The 16837-nt window shown below is 35.0% G+C and overlaps 1 protein-coding gene across 8 annotated transcripts in view; it reads right to left on the reverse strand.

Annotated features, from left to right (window-relative positions):
• ANKRD26 (ankyrin repeat domain 26) overlaps positions 1-16837 on the reverse strand; it is a 105221-nt gene that overhangs the window by 36501 nt on the left and 51883 nt on the right. For 6 of the 8 annotated variants that reach the window (XM_075997623.1, XM_075997618.1, XM_075997621.1 and 3 more), the window contains 7 exons: positions 13450-13617; positions 11275-11308; positions 10761-10902; positions 6617-6830; positions 3927-4110; positions 3256-3393; positions 512-1468 (listed from right to left, as the gene is read on the reverse strand). In XM_075997623.1, the coding sequence (XP_075853738.1) occupies positions 512-1468; positions 3256-3393; positions 3927-4110; positions 6617-6830; positions 10761-10902; positions 11275-11308; positions 13450-13617 (1837 nt within the window). The remainder of the gene's footprint in view (positions 1-511; positions 1469-3255; positions 3394-3926; positions 4111-6616; positions 6831-10760; positions 10903-11274; positions 11309-13449; positions 13618-16837) is intronic. The other 2 variants (XM_075997622.1, XM_075997617.1) reach the window with 1 other exon arrangement.

Consider the following 16837-nt stretch of genomic DNA (forward strand, 5'->3'; position numbering starts at 1 on the left):
GGGAAGCTGAGGTGGGAGGATCGCTTGAGACCAGGAGTTTCAGACCAGCCTGAGCAAGAGCAAGACCCTGTCTCCACAAAGAATTAGCTGGGCGTGGTGGCATGCACCTGTAGTGCCAGCTGCTCCAGAGGCTGAGACAGGAGGAGCCCAGGAGTTTTAGGTTGCAGCAAGATAGGCTGACGCCACCACACTCTAGCCCAGGCAACACAATGAGAATCTGTCTCAAAATAAAATTGTTCTTTCAGGAGTATTAAGACAACACTGTTAATATTAGTCTATATCTATTAACAATTTATAATTTAACCTCTTAAGATTTCATAGGTGACATAATGTTTTATGCAATCAACTCTAACTGTCATTTGGTGGAAACAAGGTATGTTTCTAAGCTGATATAGTAAATACGTTTCTCATCTATGTTTATATTCAACTAATTCAACATTTATCCATAACCAAATATTACTCTAAATGTTCTTTCAGGAAGTCTGAAAAATATTTCTTTCTTGATACTTACTTCTCTTTCTGCTTTCTCATTTTCATACTGATACTGTCTTTCTTTCAAATGATTACATTCATTGATTAACTCTTTATTTCTTTCTTGTAGCATAAGACTTTGCTTCTCACTCTCAGTTTCAAGTTTTTTGACTATTGCATGAAATTGGTCCTGAATATTAATTACTGTCTTTTCTTTATTATCAGCTTTGTTCTGAGCATCATCCAGTTGCTGTCGAAGCAACATATTTTCACTTTGCAGTTGAGATAATCTCTCCTCTACAGATTCCTGCTTTCCAATATATTTATTAACTTTACCTTGTTCATTCTGATACATTTGTTCAATTTCCTTCATTTGACTCTGTGTTTGGCTAAGGTCTCTTTGTACACGTTCTAAAACCAAAGTCTTTTCTCTGAGAGCATCTCTTGTGTGATGGAGCTCAATTTCTAAGCTATTGAATTTGCTTTCAGTTTTAGAAAGTTGTTGAGAAAGAATCTCATTGTTATTTTTTAGGTTAGACACATCAAAATTCATTTTATCCTGTAATCGAAACCACTCCTCTCTTGCTCTCTGGAAAGCAAGTTCTAGGTCTCTTTTTGACGTCTGACTTTGATCACAATCATGTATAGCAGCAGCCAGTCTAGAACGGTATGATTCAACTTCTGTTTCCAGTCTTTCCTTAGTTTGTTTTTCATTCTCCAGTTTAGAATTCAGCATTGTATTCTCAGCTGTCAGAACACTAAGTTGTCCACTATACTGGGATATTGTTTTTGTTAATGTTTCCTCATTCAGTTTTATAGTCTTTTGAAGGTCATCATTCTTTTCTTTCACAATTTCAATATCCTCAAAATATTTCTTTTCCTTTTCCTGGTTCTGAATTTTTATCGTGTCTATTTCCAGTCGTAGCAAGGCAATTTCATCCTGCAGCATGTGATTTTTATGCAACAGGTCTTCTTCTTTTTCATGACTATGAGAAACCTAAGTAAAACAAAGGAAACTTTTAGCTAGCATTCAAGAACAATGACATATCATAATTCCCTATGAAATTAAAGAATAACCTGTATGTTTATACAATGAAAGTATTGTAATAAGTGGATATACAAATGGAAAAATCACTGGATCAAAACCTCAAACCTTACAGAACATAAATTCCCAAGAGTTCAAAAGTTTATTTGAATCACTGCATGTAATAAATAAACCACTACAGAATTTTTTTTTTTTAACTGTGGGAATTGTCCTAGTAGACTATAGAATTTTTAAGAATCTCAGAATTGGAAATGTCTTTCTCTGAATTACAACAAAACCAAAGATATAAAATAAAAGATTAATAAATTTGACTACATTAAAAAAACTGCGTTTATATTCTGATAAATAACCTACACACTACCCAATAGTAATAAGACCCTTAGCTCTGCATACATTAATATTTGAACAGATGAAATTTCCCCAAGTTGTAAGTTCCTTTTTCTTGAGAATATTCTATAGATATTCTACTTTCTTAACATTTTTATAGTCAGTGGTAAGAATTATATTTATTGGCCGGGCGCTGTGGCTCACGCCTGTAATCCTAGCTCTCTGGGAGGCCGAGGCGGGCGGATTGCTCGAGGTCGGGAGTTCAAAACCAGCCTGAGCAAGAGCGAGACCCCGTCTCTACTATAAATAGAAAGAAACTAATTGGCCAACTAATATATATAGAAAAAATTAGCCGGGCATGGTGGCACGTGCCTGTAGTCCTAGCTACTTGGGAGGCTGAGACAGAAGGATCGCTTGAGCCCAGGAGTTTGAGGTTGCTGTGAGCTAGGCTGACACCACGGCACTCACTCTAGCCTAGGCAACAAAGCAAGACTCTGTCTCAAAAAAAAAAAAAAAAAAAAGAATTATATTTATTGATAAATCTGGCAAGGTACTAAGCAGTTCTACATACATCAATGAACTCATTCTGAAAAGGAGAGGTTAAAAATGTAAGCGATCTGCAGGATTTTCCCCAAATCCTCTGACTATTTCTAGGGCTCCTCCACCAAATCACAGCTACTTCTCTGGTATAAACATATAAACACAAAAGAAGCCTTTGATTTCAAAACACTAATGGTAAATAAGATAAAATTTATAGAGTTCTTCTTAGAAAATCATGAGATTATTTGTTATTATAATAATTTTTATTTCTTTTTCATGTTTAAAACAATAGTAAATGTGAAATAGGGGGAAATACACCGAACTATTTTATTAGGAATAAAACACTTATCAATAAATTATCACTGTGTATATTTATGGCATATCATTCTTTTCAAAAGTTCTTTGTACTGAAATAATATACTACTTGGAGCAAACTGTTAACTCTTCTCAAAAGAGAGGAAAATGAAATCCAAAATATGGTCTCTAAGCTGGCTCTACTTTTCCTCCTTACCTGGTGGGAGTAATAAATCAATCTCTACATTAATATATTTAGAGCATCAAATTACTTCTAAAAACTAGAACATTTATTATTAGTAGCAAGGGCTTGGAGATTATGGAGAGATCATCAATTCCCAGGGAAAATGTTAAAAAGTTTTCCCTTGAATAAGGACACTGTGAATGTCACTACTTGACTGTACAGACAAATGGAGCTGAATTAAGAACATTATTCATCCAATGTGCCAAAAATGCCACCTCCACCACCAACCCCAAAATATGGTTTAAAAATCCTCTACATTCATATAGTTGGGTTTTTAAATATATACATATACAAATATAGAAACACACATACTTGAAAATGACTATGAAAATACCTCAGAATTCATTTTCTTTTGAGCCATTTCTATCTCCTTTTGTTTGCAAAGGTGATTTGTCAGAATCCCATCTTGTAATATTCTGGCATTCTGTTCTCGAGAAAGTTGCCTCTGAGTGTCATCTCGCTCTTGTACTACCTACAGATACATTAACTTTTTGATCTAATAGCACTGAAAAAAAGTCTAAAAGGTTAATTAAGAGAAGAACCCTTAAAAAAATCTGTCAAAAAGTAGCCTATTAAAACATAAGCACTTTTATTTATTCCTAAAAAAATTTAACTCCATAAATTATAGGTAATTTCATCAAAAAGCAGAAACGTTTCTTAAATACAGCCAGATATAGTATTGTGATATAAAATTTCTTTACAAAACATTTTAGTTTCATTATAATTTTAAAAGTAGCCTGTATTTTAACATAACAATGCCTAAATCAACATTTATATTAGTGATTAAATTCAACTTACCTTCCATTCCTTCATTCAGAAAATATATACTGAGCATTAAATGACAAGATTTATAATAACTGTAGCTATTAATGTCGTAGTAAATTTTTAAGATGAAATAACATTTTTGTTTGTTTTAAACTGACATTATATATATTAAATCAAAGGGATAAATAATATTGATGAAATAAATTAGAATTATAAAATTTTTACCAAAGATTGATTTACCTGATCCAAATTATTTCTTACAGTCCTCAATTCCATATCTAGTGTTCTGAGAGTGAGTTCAAGTTCTTGTTTTGCTTCAACTTCTTTTCTATATTGTTCTTCTTTTCTTCTTAACTGTTCCCTATTTTTCTCATACAACATATCAGCATTCCTTCTCTTCTCTTCTTCTTGTTTTAAGGTAAATCTGCAGTTAAATATACTTATCTTAACATTTATTTTGTTAAACAATAAAGGGTTCATTATGTGATCTCATTCTTCATATGTTGGTTTAATTTCTATGTTCTTAAATATTTTTCCTTTCTAGTTCTTAGATTTTTAATTTCTCACATCAATGTCTTCCAAAGGACATATATACTGTAAAAGTAGTGATGAAAGAACATTCTGCTAATTCATAAGTTTCTGTTACTAATAACTCCAGGAAATATTATGGAAAAGAATACTAGAAATTATTCTGTAAAGTTGTAAATTGAAAACTACCTTTTTCTCCCAGAGAGTCATAATTATACTTCAATTAGGACAGATCATTTAGAATTAACTAGTTAAAAAGAAGGTACTGCCGTGCGCGGTGGCTCACGCCTGTAATCCTAGCACTCTGGGAGGCTGAGGCGGGCGGATTGCTCGAGGTCAGGAGTTCAAAACCAGCCTGAGCAAGAGCAAGACCCCGTCTCTACTATAAATAGAAAGAAATTAATTGGCCAACTAATGTATATATATATAAAATTAGCCGGGCATGGTGGCGCATGCCTGTAGTCCCAGCTACTGGGGAGGCTGAGGCAGAAGGATTGCTTGAGCCCAGGAGTTTGAGGTTGCTGTGAGCTAGGCTGACGCCACGGCACTCACTCTAGCCTGGGCAACAAGCGAGACTCTGTCTAAAAAAAAAAAAAAAAAAAAAAAAAAAGAAGGTACTATTTATAAATAAGTTTATCAATTCTCTAGAAATTTTCTTTTTCATGAAATATTACAAATATACCTAAAAATAATTTACAGTGTAAGTGCAGTGGCTCACGTCTGTAATCCTAGCACTCTGGGAGGCCGAGACGGGCGGATTGCTCGAGGTTGGGAGTTCGAAACCAGCCTAAGCAAGAGCAAGACCCCGTCTCTACTATAAATAGAAAGAAATTAATTGGCCAACTAATATATATAGAAAAAAATTAGCTGGGCATGGTGGCACATGCCTGTAGTCCCAGCTACTTGGGAGGCTGAGGCAGTAGGATTGCTTAAGCCCAGGAGTTTGAGGTTGCTGTGAGCTAGGCTGATGCCATGGCACTCACTCTAGCCTGGGCAACAAAGTGAGACTGTGTCTCAAAAAAAAAAAAAAAAAAATTTACAGTGTAAGATAGCACATTCAGATGTCTTTCATACCACATGTATCTGCAGATTACTATAATCTAAGACTAGGCTAAATCTAACATCTGTTACCCCACACTTTCTATGTTTCTTTTCAGGTACTACTTTCAACTTATCTTGTTGATTATTATGTATTTTATAAACAATTTTAAAATTTTGGAACAACACAGGTCTTAATATTTAATTAAACAATAAAGAATATGTGTTTTTACCACACGTGTAGTCGAGGATATCTGGGTAAAAAAAAAAATTAAAAAAAAAAAAAAAAAAAAGAATATGTGTTTTCATCATAGAACTCTAAACTACTTTTACCTGCATAGGAGAGAAAGATATTGAATAAACTAATCATCAATTGCTTTCGACTTTGCTTTTTATTCTATATATATTAAGAATGAATTTGTTTTCTCTCAACTCTTTCATTACTATCTTAAAAAAAAAAGAATGAATTTGTATAAAATTTTTTCTAAAAATTATTCTGGGTTGAGAAAAATAGCCATTTCATATTCTGTTGGTAGAATTATAAATTAATATAAACTTTCTTGAGAATAACTTTAAAATGTTGATCAAAGGCCTTTCAAAAAGGTTCCTATATTTTAATCAAGTAATTCTATACTTAAGAGATTATTCAAAGTAAATACTTAGAAATGTAGAAAAAGATTTATATAAAAGATATTCCTTGTAGCATTAATTATAATACAAAAAGTTTTAAAAACCCCAAATTCAATGCCTTAAATAAATAATGAGAATTCCATATGGCTGACTTCCATATAATCATTACAATGATGACTTAGAAAAATATATGTAACTAATTATTGGAAGTATTCACAGATAAGAACTTGTTATGTTATTTCCTTCTAAGAATTTCATTTTCCACAGGACTAAGAAGTTTTCTCCTCTATTAAAGCCAAGAAGGTAAGTCAGCAATATAAAAATTCTGTTACATATCTTTAAGAAAACAGATAATTCAAATATTTTTTTCTTTTTTTTTTTTTGAGACAGAGTCTCACTTTGTTGCCGAGGCTAGAGTGAGTGCCATGGCATCAGCCTAGCTCACAACAACCTCAAACTCCTGGGCTCAAGCAATCCTGCTGCCTCAGCCTCCGAAGTAGCTGGGACTACAGGCATGCACAACCATACCCGGCTAATTTTTTCTATATATATTAGTTGGCCAATTAATTTCTTTCTATTTATAGTAGAGATGGGGTCTCGCTCTTGCTCAGGCTAGTTTCGAACTCCTGACCTTGAGCAATCCACCCACCTTGGCCTCCCAGAGTGCTAGGATTACAGGCGTGAGGCACTGCGCCCGGCCAATTCAAACATTTTTTAAAACTAGTATATCATACCTTAAACTGCAGAGTTCTCGTTCCAGTTCAACTTTTTGATGCTCTAATTGTGATTTGATTTCTTTTGTTTCAGATAGCTCCTTCTGTAGGACACTAACCTTATTTTCCATTTTTTTAATTTTTATTTTAAGTTGTTCACAGTGATTTTTTTTAAGTTCCATTAATCTTTCACATGAAAGAACTGCATCCTGGATTTTCAAAAGGCTAACTGAATCTGTACCAGAGAGGAAAAAAGAAATAAAATATATTAATATGAATATTTTCTAGACATAAAGGACTATATATTTTAATATTCAATCATCCATACACAAAACAAATATATACTGAGTGCGTACAATATGGAAGACATTATACTAAGCTCTGCAGATAAAACAAACAGGACCTCTGATCTTGGTTAGCTTAAAGTGTAGTAACAAATAAAAAGTGTATTTCTGTATAATAGCAATAAACAATCAAATTGAAATCTTAAAAATATCACTTACAACTTTATCAAAAAAATGAAATACAAGCTGGGCTTGGTGGCTTACACCTATAATCTCTCCCAGCACTTTGGGTGGCTGAAGTAGTGGTATTGCTTGATGCTAAGAGTTTAAGACCAGCCTGGAGAACACAGTAAATCGCATCCCTTCAAAAATATTTTTAAAATTAGCCAGGGGCAGGAGGCTGAGGTAAGAGGATCGCATGAACCCAGGTGCTGGAGGTTGCAGTAAGCTGTGATCACCCCACTGCACTCTAGCCTGGGTGACAGAGTGAGACTCTGCCCCTTAAAAAATCTTTTTTAATTTTAAAAAATGAAATACAGATAAATCTGATAAAATATGGAAAGAACTATACACCAGAAATTATATAATATTACTGTGAAAATTAAATACAACCTATATAAATGGAGAGATACATTTTATTAAGGAGTGGAAAGATTCGTTATTTTTGTTGTTGTTGTTTGAGACGGAGTCTCGCTTTGTTGCCTAGGCTAGAATGAGTGCTGTGGCGTCAGCCTAGCTCACAGCAACCTCAAACTCCTGGGCTCAAGCAATCCTTCTGCCTCAGCCTCCTGAGTAGCTGGGACTACAGGCATGTGCCACCATGCCCAGCTAATTTTTTTCTATATATATTAGTTGGCCAATTAATTTCTTTCTATTTTTAGTAGAGACGGGGTCTCGCTCTTGCTCAGGCTGGTTTCGAACTCCTGACCTTAAGCAATCCACCCGCCTCAGTCTCCCAGAGTGCTAGGAATATAGGTGTGAGCCACCGCACCTGGCCTCATTATCAATTCTCCCCAAATTATCTATAGATTCAAAATAATCCCAATCTAATTCCCACCCCAGCAAGCCAGTAGGCTTTTAAAAAAATTGACATGCTGATTCTAAAATTTATGCAGACATACAAAGGATCTATAATAGCAAAAATAACTCTGAAAAAGAACAAAATTGGAGGGTTGATTTCAACAATTATTATAAATCTATAGTAATCAAAAGATTGTGATACTGGTACAGGTTGAATATCCTTTATCTAAATATTTTGGATCAGAAGTGTTTCAGATTTTGGATTTTTTTCAGATTTTAGAATACCTGCATATATATAATGAGATATCTTGAAGATGGGACCCAAGACTAGACATGAAATTCACTTATGTTTCATATACATCTCATACACATAGCCTGAAGGTAATTTTAGATAATACTTTTAATAATTTTGTGCATGAAACAAAGTTTGTGTACATGAGGTAGGACGTGGAATTTTCTACATATGGTGTCATATTGGCAATCAAAACTTTTAGATTTTGGAGCACTTCAGATTTTGGATTTTTGGATTAGGGATGCTCAAGCTATATAAAAAAAAGAAAGCCAAATACAGATGGTCAACTTAAAATGGTTCAAATTATGATTTTTCAACTTTAAGATGAGCTGATTGGGGTATTAAAAATGGATTTTCAACTTAGACAATGGGTTTACCAGGATGAAACCCTTATTATTAATTCAAGAAACACCTGTAGATCAATAGAACAAAATCGACATTCCAAAAATAGACCCACATATACACAGCCAACTTATATTTGACAAAGGCATAATGGCAATGTAGTGGGAACAGACAGCCTTTCGACACATGGTACTGAAACTATTGTATATCCATATCCCAAAAATGAACTTGAATCTATACTTCACACCTTACATAAAAATGAATTCAAAATGGATCATAAGCCGGGTGCAGTGGCTCACGCCTGTAATCCTAGCACTCTGGGAGGCTGAGGCGGGCGGATTGCTCGAGGTCAGGAGTTCGAAACCAGCCTGAGCAAGAGCAAGACCCCCGTCCTTACTATAGGTGGAAAGAAATTAATTGGCCAACTAATATATATATAACATTAGCCGGGCATGGTGGCGCATGCCTGTAGTCCCAGCTACTCGGGAGGCTGAGGCAGAAGGATTGCTTGAGCCCAGGAGTTTGAGGTTGCTGTGAGCTAGGCTGACGCCACGGCACTCACTCTAGCCTGGGCAACAAGCGAGACTCTGGCTCAAAAAAAAAAAATGGATCATAGATCTAAATGAAAGGCCTAAAACTATAAAACATATAGAAGAAAGGACAGGAGAAAATCTTTATGACTTGGTGCTAGGCAAAGATTTCTCAGATGTGACACAAAAAGCAAAATCCATAATTGAAAAAACAAATTAGTCTTTATGAAAATAAAAAGGTCTGCTCTTCAAAATATACTACAAAGAGAATAAAAGTCAGCCTACAAACTAAGGGAAAAAATGCCTGCCAAAAATATAGTAAATAAAGGAATACCACATAGAATATATAAAGAACTCTTAAAACCCAACAAATAGGAATACAAACAACCTAATTTTTTAAATGGCAAAATATCTGAAAAGACAGTTCATGAAAGAAGATGTACAGATGCTCCACATTGTTAGGCATTAGTGATGCACATTAAAACCATGATGATATATGCACAATACACAGTCATCAGAATGACTAAAAATGAAAAAAATAATGACAATACTAAGTGTTTGTGATCATACAGAGCAACTGGAACTATCACATACTGCTGATGGGAATGGAAAATAATACAAGTACTTTGGAAAACAATTTAGCCATTTCTTAACAAGGCAATGCAAAGGAGCCTGAGGAGATTGTTGTTGGTGATGGAAATGTTAACTATCATGATTACGGTGATGGTTTCACATGCATATATTTTGACAAATTGTACATTTTATCTATGTGCAATTTATCATATATCAGTTACACTTCACTAAAACTACTGATTGCAAGAACAAACACCTAAGACAGTGGCTGGGACACAGAGATAAACAAGGGTATGAAATGATGCAGGACAAAGCTAGAAGACTGAGATCTTTAACCTTCTGGCAATGAGAAGTGATAGCTGGACTTTAAACTAAGGGGTAAAATGGTCAGATCTGAATTTTTTAGTATAGGATATGGTTGCAGAGTAGACCATGGTTTTGGGAAGTGAGGTAACAGGGAAAACAGTTCTAAGGTTATTACAGTATTCCAGGGGGCAGATAATGGTAACCTGACCTTGGGTAAAGGCACAGGAGAGAAGCAGAGTCAACTAAAAGACCAGGAGTGCCATTTACAGTGGAATTATCATACCTCCTTGGCTGAGAGTACACAATTACAGCAGTTCTCATTGTATTTTAACATAAAGAATATTTCTGAAATGAACATCACTGTAACACTTCAGTGTTCTGTGGTGCAGTGCTAAGCAATGTGTGCATACATTATTGCAGAATACATACATAGGTCTTAAATTTATGCAGTGGGCCGGGCGAAGTGGCTCACACCTATAATCCTAGCATTCTGGGAGGCCGAGGCAGGCGGATTGCTTGAGGTCAGGAGTTCAAAACCAGCCTGAGCAAGAGCGAGACCCCGTCTCTACTATAAATTGAAAGAAATTAATTGGCCAACTAATATATATGTAGAAAAAATTAGCTGGGCATGGTGGCACATGCCTGTAGTCCCAGCTACTCGGGAGGCTGAGGCAGGAGGATCGCTTGAGCCCAGGAGTTTGAGGTTGCTGTGCGCTAGGCTGACGCCACAGCACTCGCTCTAGCCTGGACAACAAAGTGAGACTCTGTCTCAAAAAAAAAAAAGAAAAGAAAAAAGAAATTTATACAGTGGCCCCTACCTTTACAATCCATTCCAAGTTGTTCAATGAGCAACATAGTATTCTTATAATTCCAGTAAGGCAACTCACAATCCTCTGAGGCTGTTTCAGATGACCGAGTTAAGTCATCAAGGTCATCCATAGAATGTATTTGCTTTTTGCCCTACAAAATAAATAACATTGTTTCAAAACATCCCCAAAATACTTATTGCATATACTAGGTATACAGAAGTGGTAATTATCCATCCTTTTATATGATCAAAAGCACAGGTATTTCTTAAAGGAACTATGTTTTGTTAAAAAGTTATCTTTATCAATGGCTACTGCTTGCTTCCTAATCACTTTTTCAAAGTAAATGTCATTACAGAAAAACATTCTCTATTTTTTCACTTTATCTCTTATAATGTATTTTTTTTGGCATATTATGGGGGTACAGATTTTAAGGTTTCAATAAATGCCCTTTCCTCCCCCTCCCCCCACAATTATAATGTATTTTTTAACAATAATATTTTTGGCAATTTATGTTTTACAATACCTTGTTCTTTTCATTAGATGTTTTCTTTCCAGACCTAAAAAAACAAATAATTCCTTTCAGGTTAATAGTAAATATGTAAACAGAAAAATATCTAAAACTATTTTTTTATATATAAAATCTATGAATTTGTTATATATTTCTCCTATTCATAAAGTTTACAGGCAATTGTTTTATAGGTAATTTAAAATACAATAATTTTCTACAAGGGGGATTAAACTACAAACAGCATTGTATTAAGGAACAAAGAAAACATACTATTAATAATATCATAACAAAGAATTAAATTTAGATCAAGCTTTCTGACAGTCACAGCAAAAGGAAAAACAATGTTATTTGCATTATTTGATAGAAATAAATATGCCAGATATTTTTGTTCTTGTTATTGTCCTTTTCAATAAAAACAAGTTTTTACTGGCACTAAAACCTATTTGAAAAATATTACTTATGTCCCTAAACGAGGGAAACCCTTTCTTAATGATGATATTAGTTAGCTTTTTCAGGACTTACTATGTACTTACTTTATGTTATTCTAAGCACTGTACATATGTTAAATTCATTTTAATCTTCACAGTTCTGTGAGGAAGGTACATAAATAGGTTTTGGTTCCAAAACATGCATTTCACAATATGCTGTGAAAGTAATACTTATTTGCAAGTGTTTATAAGTTATATGATAGCAGATGAATTCATATTATCATGTCATTTCTGGCTATAATTATAAACAATAATTTCTAAATTTTGGAAATATTTTTGTAAAATAAAAGGCTTTATACCTAATCAATTTTGGAAACCTACATTCAATAAATTTAAAATTTATTTATTATAGAGAAATTCATAAACAGGCATTCAGTCACGTATTAAACTGTTTATTCATGCATTCAATAAATATTTGTTGAGCGCACAATACATGCTGACACTGTTGTTACAGGGAAACCTGATTTTTATATTTCAGAACTTTATAATCCAAAGTTACAATCCAAAAGTAATAATCTGTGATATTAAATAGTTTGCTTTTCTATTGTATATAAATGAAATCCTCCCCTTCTCCCCAGAATCTAATCTCTCGAGATGATACGCCTGATACTTTAGAGTATCTACCCTACTGATATTCATGATGCTACTGTCAAAGATATTGTAATATATACAATCATCAAGAAATGTTTAAATTCTATTCAGTATGATCTAAGTGTTTGCTTATTAATTACATTATTTTAAAAAATCTATGTATGATAGTTTACTTTTTAGGTCATTTATATGTTCAGTTACATTAGGAGATTCCATTTCTGAACTAATTCTGAATGAACTACCTCTTTACCATAAAACTATACAGGAATACATAAAACTATACATGTTCTAAGGACAACTAGCTTACTATAAATCTTTTAAAAAATAATGTATCAAGGCCGGGCGCGGTGGCTCACGCCTGTAATCCTAGCACTCTGGGAGGCTGAGGCGGGTGGATTGCTCAAGGTCAGGAGTTCGAAACCAGCCTGAGCAAGAGCGAGACCCTGTCTCTACTATAAATAGAAAGAAATTAATTGGCCAACTAATATATATATATATATATATATATACACACATATATATTTAAAATTAGCCAGGCATGGTGGCGCATGCCTGTAGTCCCAGCTACCCGGGAGGCTAAGGCAGAAGGATTTCTTGAGCCCAGGAGCTTGAGGTTGCTGTGAGCTAGGCTGACGCCACGACACTCACGCTAGCCTGGGCAACAAAGCGAGACTCTGTCTCAAAAAAATAAATAAATAAATAATGTATCAAGTTTCCTAATGCTTAGACACACAAACACAATTAAATTTAATAAACATATCCTCTACTGGACAATTCCCAACAGTATAAAAAAATACTACAAAAAATTCTATATTAAAATAAAAAAGAAAACTCCTTTGAATCTCATAATCTTCATAATTTATCCTCCATTTCTCCACTGTCTTTCCCAGTAAAAATTCTCTCAACAGTTGTCTGTTTATCCACTACAGTCAGGGTTCCATGGCAACCATTTTGAAACTCCTCCTTGTCAAAGTCCCAGTCCTCATCTTAATCTTTCAACAGCATTGATATATTTGAGATTCTCTAGCTTTGGCAGATTATTATATTTCCAGAGAAAGCAAGCACTCCTAACATTCTTTCACAGGGAAAATAAAGAACATATAGATGTTACCTTCCTTCATCTTCCTCTAGCTCACTCAAACTGCTGTCATCATTCCCTCGTAGCAGACCGCCAGTGAGTAAATTGGCCTTCTCAAACACTGGTGTCATCGCAGATTCTGAGATCCATTTTTCATTATCATTTTTCCTTACGTCCTTCATGTGCAAAGCAGGACCACTACTTTAAAAAATCCATAAAAAAGCAAATGTTTTCTGATGATTATACTGACAAAGAATAAAAAAAGTTTGTAAAATTCCAACACTTCCCCATCTCAATTCATTTATCAACTCAGAAAACAGTTATGAAGTACCAACAACATATAAAGAAATGTAGGCCGGGCGCGGTGGCTCACCCCTATAATCCTAACACTCTGGGAGGCCAAGGGGAGGGGACTGCTCCAGGTCAGGAGTTCAAAACCAGCCTGAGCAAGAGTGAGACCCACTCTCTACTAAAAATAGAAAGAAATTATCTGGACAACTAAAAATATATAGAAAAAATTAGCCGGGCATGGTGGCGCATGCCTGTGGTCCCAGCTACTCGGGAGGCTGAGGCAGAAGGATCACTTGAGCCCAGGAGTTTAAGGTTGCTGTGAGCTAGGCTGACGCCACGGCACTCTAGCCTGGGCAACAAAGTGAGACTCTGTCTCAAAAAAGAAAAAAAGAAAAGAAATGTATATTATCTGCTTCAAAAAAAAAAGGTAAAAATAATACAGTTATGCTACAGTATGATATATAAGAGAAAATCTATGAAAAGTTCTATCTGAGCACAAGGAAGGCTTTACAGAAAAGGGAAAATATAAGAGGAGCTCCCCAGGTCAGCAGTAGAAGAAAATCATACTACTTAGAGAACAGAATGTGAGCACCAAGATTAGGTACATGGTATCTGGGTGTTTCCTAGGAACTTGAAAGGAAAAGTGTAAAATACATGGAAGCAAATCACAAGAGGTGAATCCTACACTAAACTTGAATGCTACACTAGAAGGCTGGTGCGCACCACCTGTGAGTGATGACTCTTAGACATGGGGCTAGTAATTATATTTGTGCTATATTTTTGTTTTTATTTTTTTATTTTTTATTTTTTTTTATTTTTTTATTCCCGAGTAGCTGGGACTCACAGGCATGAGCCTGACCTTGAGCGATCTGCCTGCCTTGGCCTCCCAGAGTGCTAGGATTACTGGCGTGAGCCACCCCGCCCAGCCCTATATTTTTGTTTTTAAATATAATAATGTTTAATTTAGGGCCGGGCGCAGTGGTGAAAATACTGTAGAGGGAAAATCTTACTTTTAAAATATGTATATGTCATTATATAGTTCAAGAATAGCAATATTCTAATTAGACATGATTTTGCTTGAATATGAAATAATTTGCTAACTTTTGAACACTTTTAGCCTAGTATTTAATCCTAATATAAAACACTGGATTTACCAGTAGAAAATTGTAATTACTTTTTTATAGAGCAAACACATACATAAGAATATTACTATCATATACCTATATAAATTTTCAGAGACTGAAATTTCCCACTAAAGATTATTATGTTAGGAGTTGAGATGAACCCCTTAAAATACCAAATAAATAAATAAACTAACCAACTAACAATTTACAAAAAACCAAAATTATGTGGATAACTCTTTTGGTTAAGAATAAACATCTTTTTTAAAAAAGGGTTGGGGGAGATCTTCCTAACAGCAATTATTGAACAATTCCTCTTAACCCAAACTTGAAAAATAAGTCTACAGTTCTGGAATAGTTTCATTTTGAACATACTTGATGGGAGGCAACTTTTAAACAGAAAACAACTGGTTAAAATTGCCTCAAACTTTAAAAGGGACTGATTTGTAGCCATGGTAGCAATGAGCCACCCAGAACCAGTTTTAAATCTAATCGGTCAATGACCACTGGCCTCACTCACCAACCAATGTCAGCAGCTTGCTTCTGAAAGCCAGCCAGTCAGACAAACTCACCGCAATAAACATGCCTGGGAGTGCCAAGCCATCAACAATGTCACTCAACCACATTGTTACAAACGATGTCAACCCACCTATGCTTCTGAAAGTCTGACAATCCTTAAATTCCACTTTTCCCGGAACCCCATATAAGATCAGCAGCTGCTCTGTCACAAGAGACTGTGCCTGACCAGCTCTCTTAATATAGAAAGTAAGACATTCGAAGTGCGTCTTTAATCCTTTGGCAAGAATTTTTTTTTTTTTTTTTGAGATAGAGTCTCACTATGTCGCCCCTGGCTGGAATTCGGCTGCACCATCATAGCTCACAGCAACCTCAAATTCCTGGGCTCAAGCGATCCTTCTGCCTCAGCCTCCCAAGTAGCTGGGACTACAGGCACATGCCACAGCACCCAGCTATTTTTTTCTATTGTTAGTAGAGACAGGTTCTCACTCTTGCTCAAGCTGGTCTCGAACTCCTAACCTCAAACAATCCTCCCACCTCAGCCTCACAGAGTGCTAGGATTATAGGCATGAGCCATCGTGCCTGACCCTGGAAATAATTTTTTAAGTCCATTCAATTTACCATCCTTATTATATTGGATTTTTCTTAATGAAATACAAATTAAGTCTTCAATTCCTTTGATCCATCTTACCATAATTAAAACTATCATAATTACCACTGTAAGAATAAATAATAACCACAATATTGGTTTTTTCTCTCTAAATGGAAAAACATTGATACAGAGAATATAGAGTATTAGAAAGAGCCAACAGACTCCCAAAAAATGCATATAATGGCCAGGTAAAATTGACATAATGAACCCATGTCAAACTGTTTCATCGGCGAGAACTAGTCTAAGGTTTAGGGTAAACTCCATTCACTCATTTAACAAGTATTTATTGAGTGGGATCTAGGCCCTCTTCTAGGCACTGAGAATATGGCAGTGAAACAGACAAAAATTCTAGTAAGAATGAAGTGAAAACACAATAAAAATAAAATAGGTAGGAAAACTATATAGTATGTTAATTATTAAAGGAGAAAAACTAAAGCAGGAAAATGAAATTTGTATGCATTGGAGGGGAAGGGTGGTAAACATATTAGGGTGGCCAGAAAAGGCCTTTCTGAGAAAGTGGCTTTATAGTAAGTAAAGAACTGAAAGAATGGAGGAAGCAAGCTGGCAAGATACCTGAGGGAAAAGCATTCTGGATGGAGTGAACTACCAAGTACAATGGTAAGCCTGGAGTCTTTAAGGAACAGTGAGAAGTTCAATGTGGCTGGAGCAGAGCGAAAGGGATAGAAAAATAGATAGAAGTTTAAGGCATACAGACAACAGGGTCAGATGATGTACTGCCTTTTAGGTATTAGGAAAAACTGAAACATACTGAGTGAAATGGGAGGCAATAAGAGGATTTTTAAGCAGTGGAATGACATAATCTGACTTTAATAGGTCCACC

The sequence above is a fragment of the Microcebus murinus genome, chromosome 25 (genome assembly GCF_040939455.1).
Source record: "Microcebus murinus isolate Inina chromosome 25, M.murinus_Inina_mat1.0, whole genome shotgun sequence".
NCBI lineage: Eukaryota > Metazoa > Chordata > Mammalia > Primates > Cheirogaleidae > Microcebus > Microcebus murinus.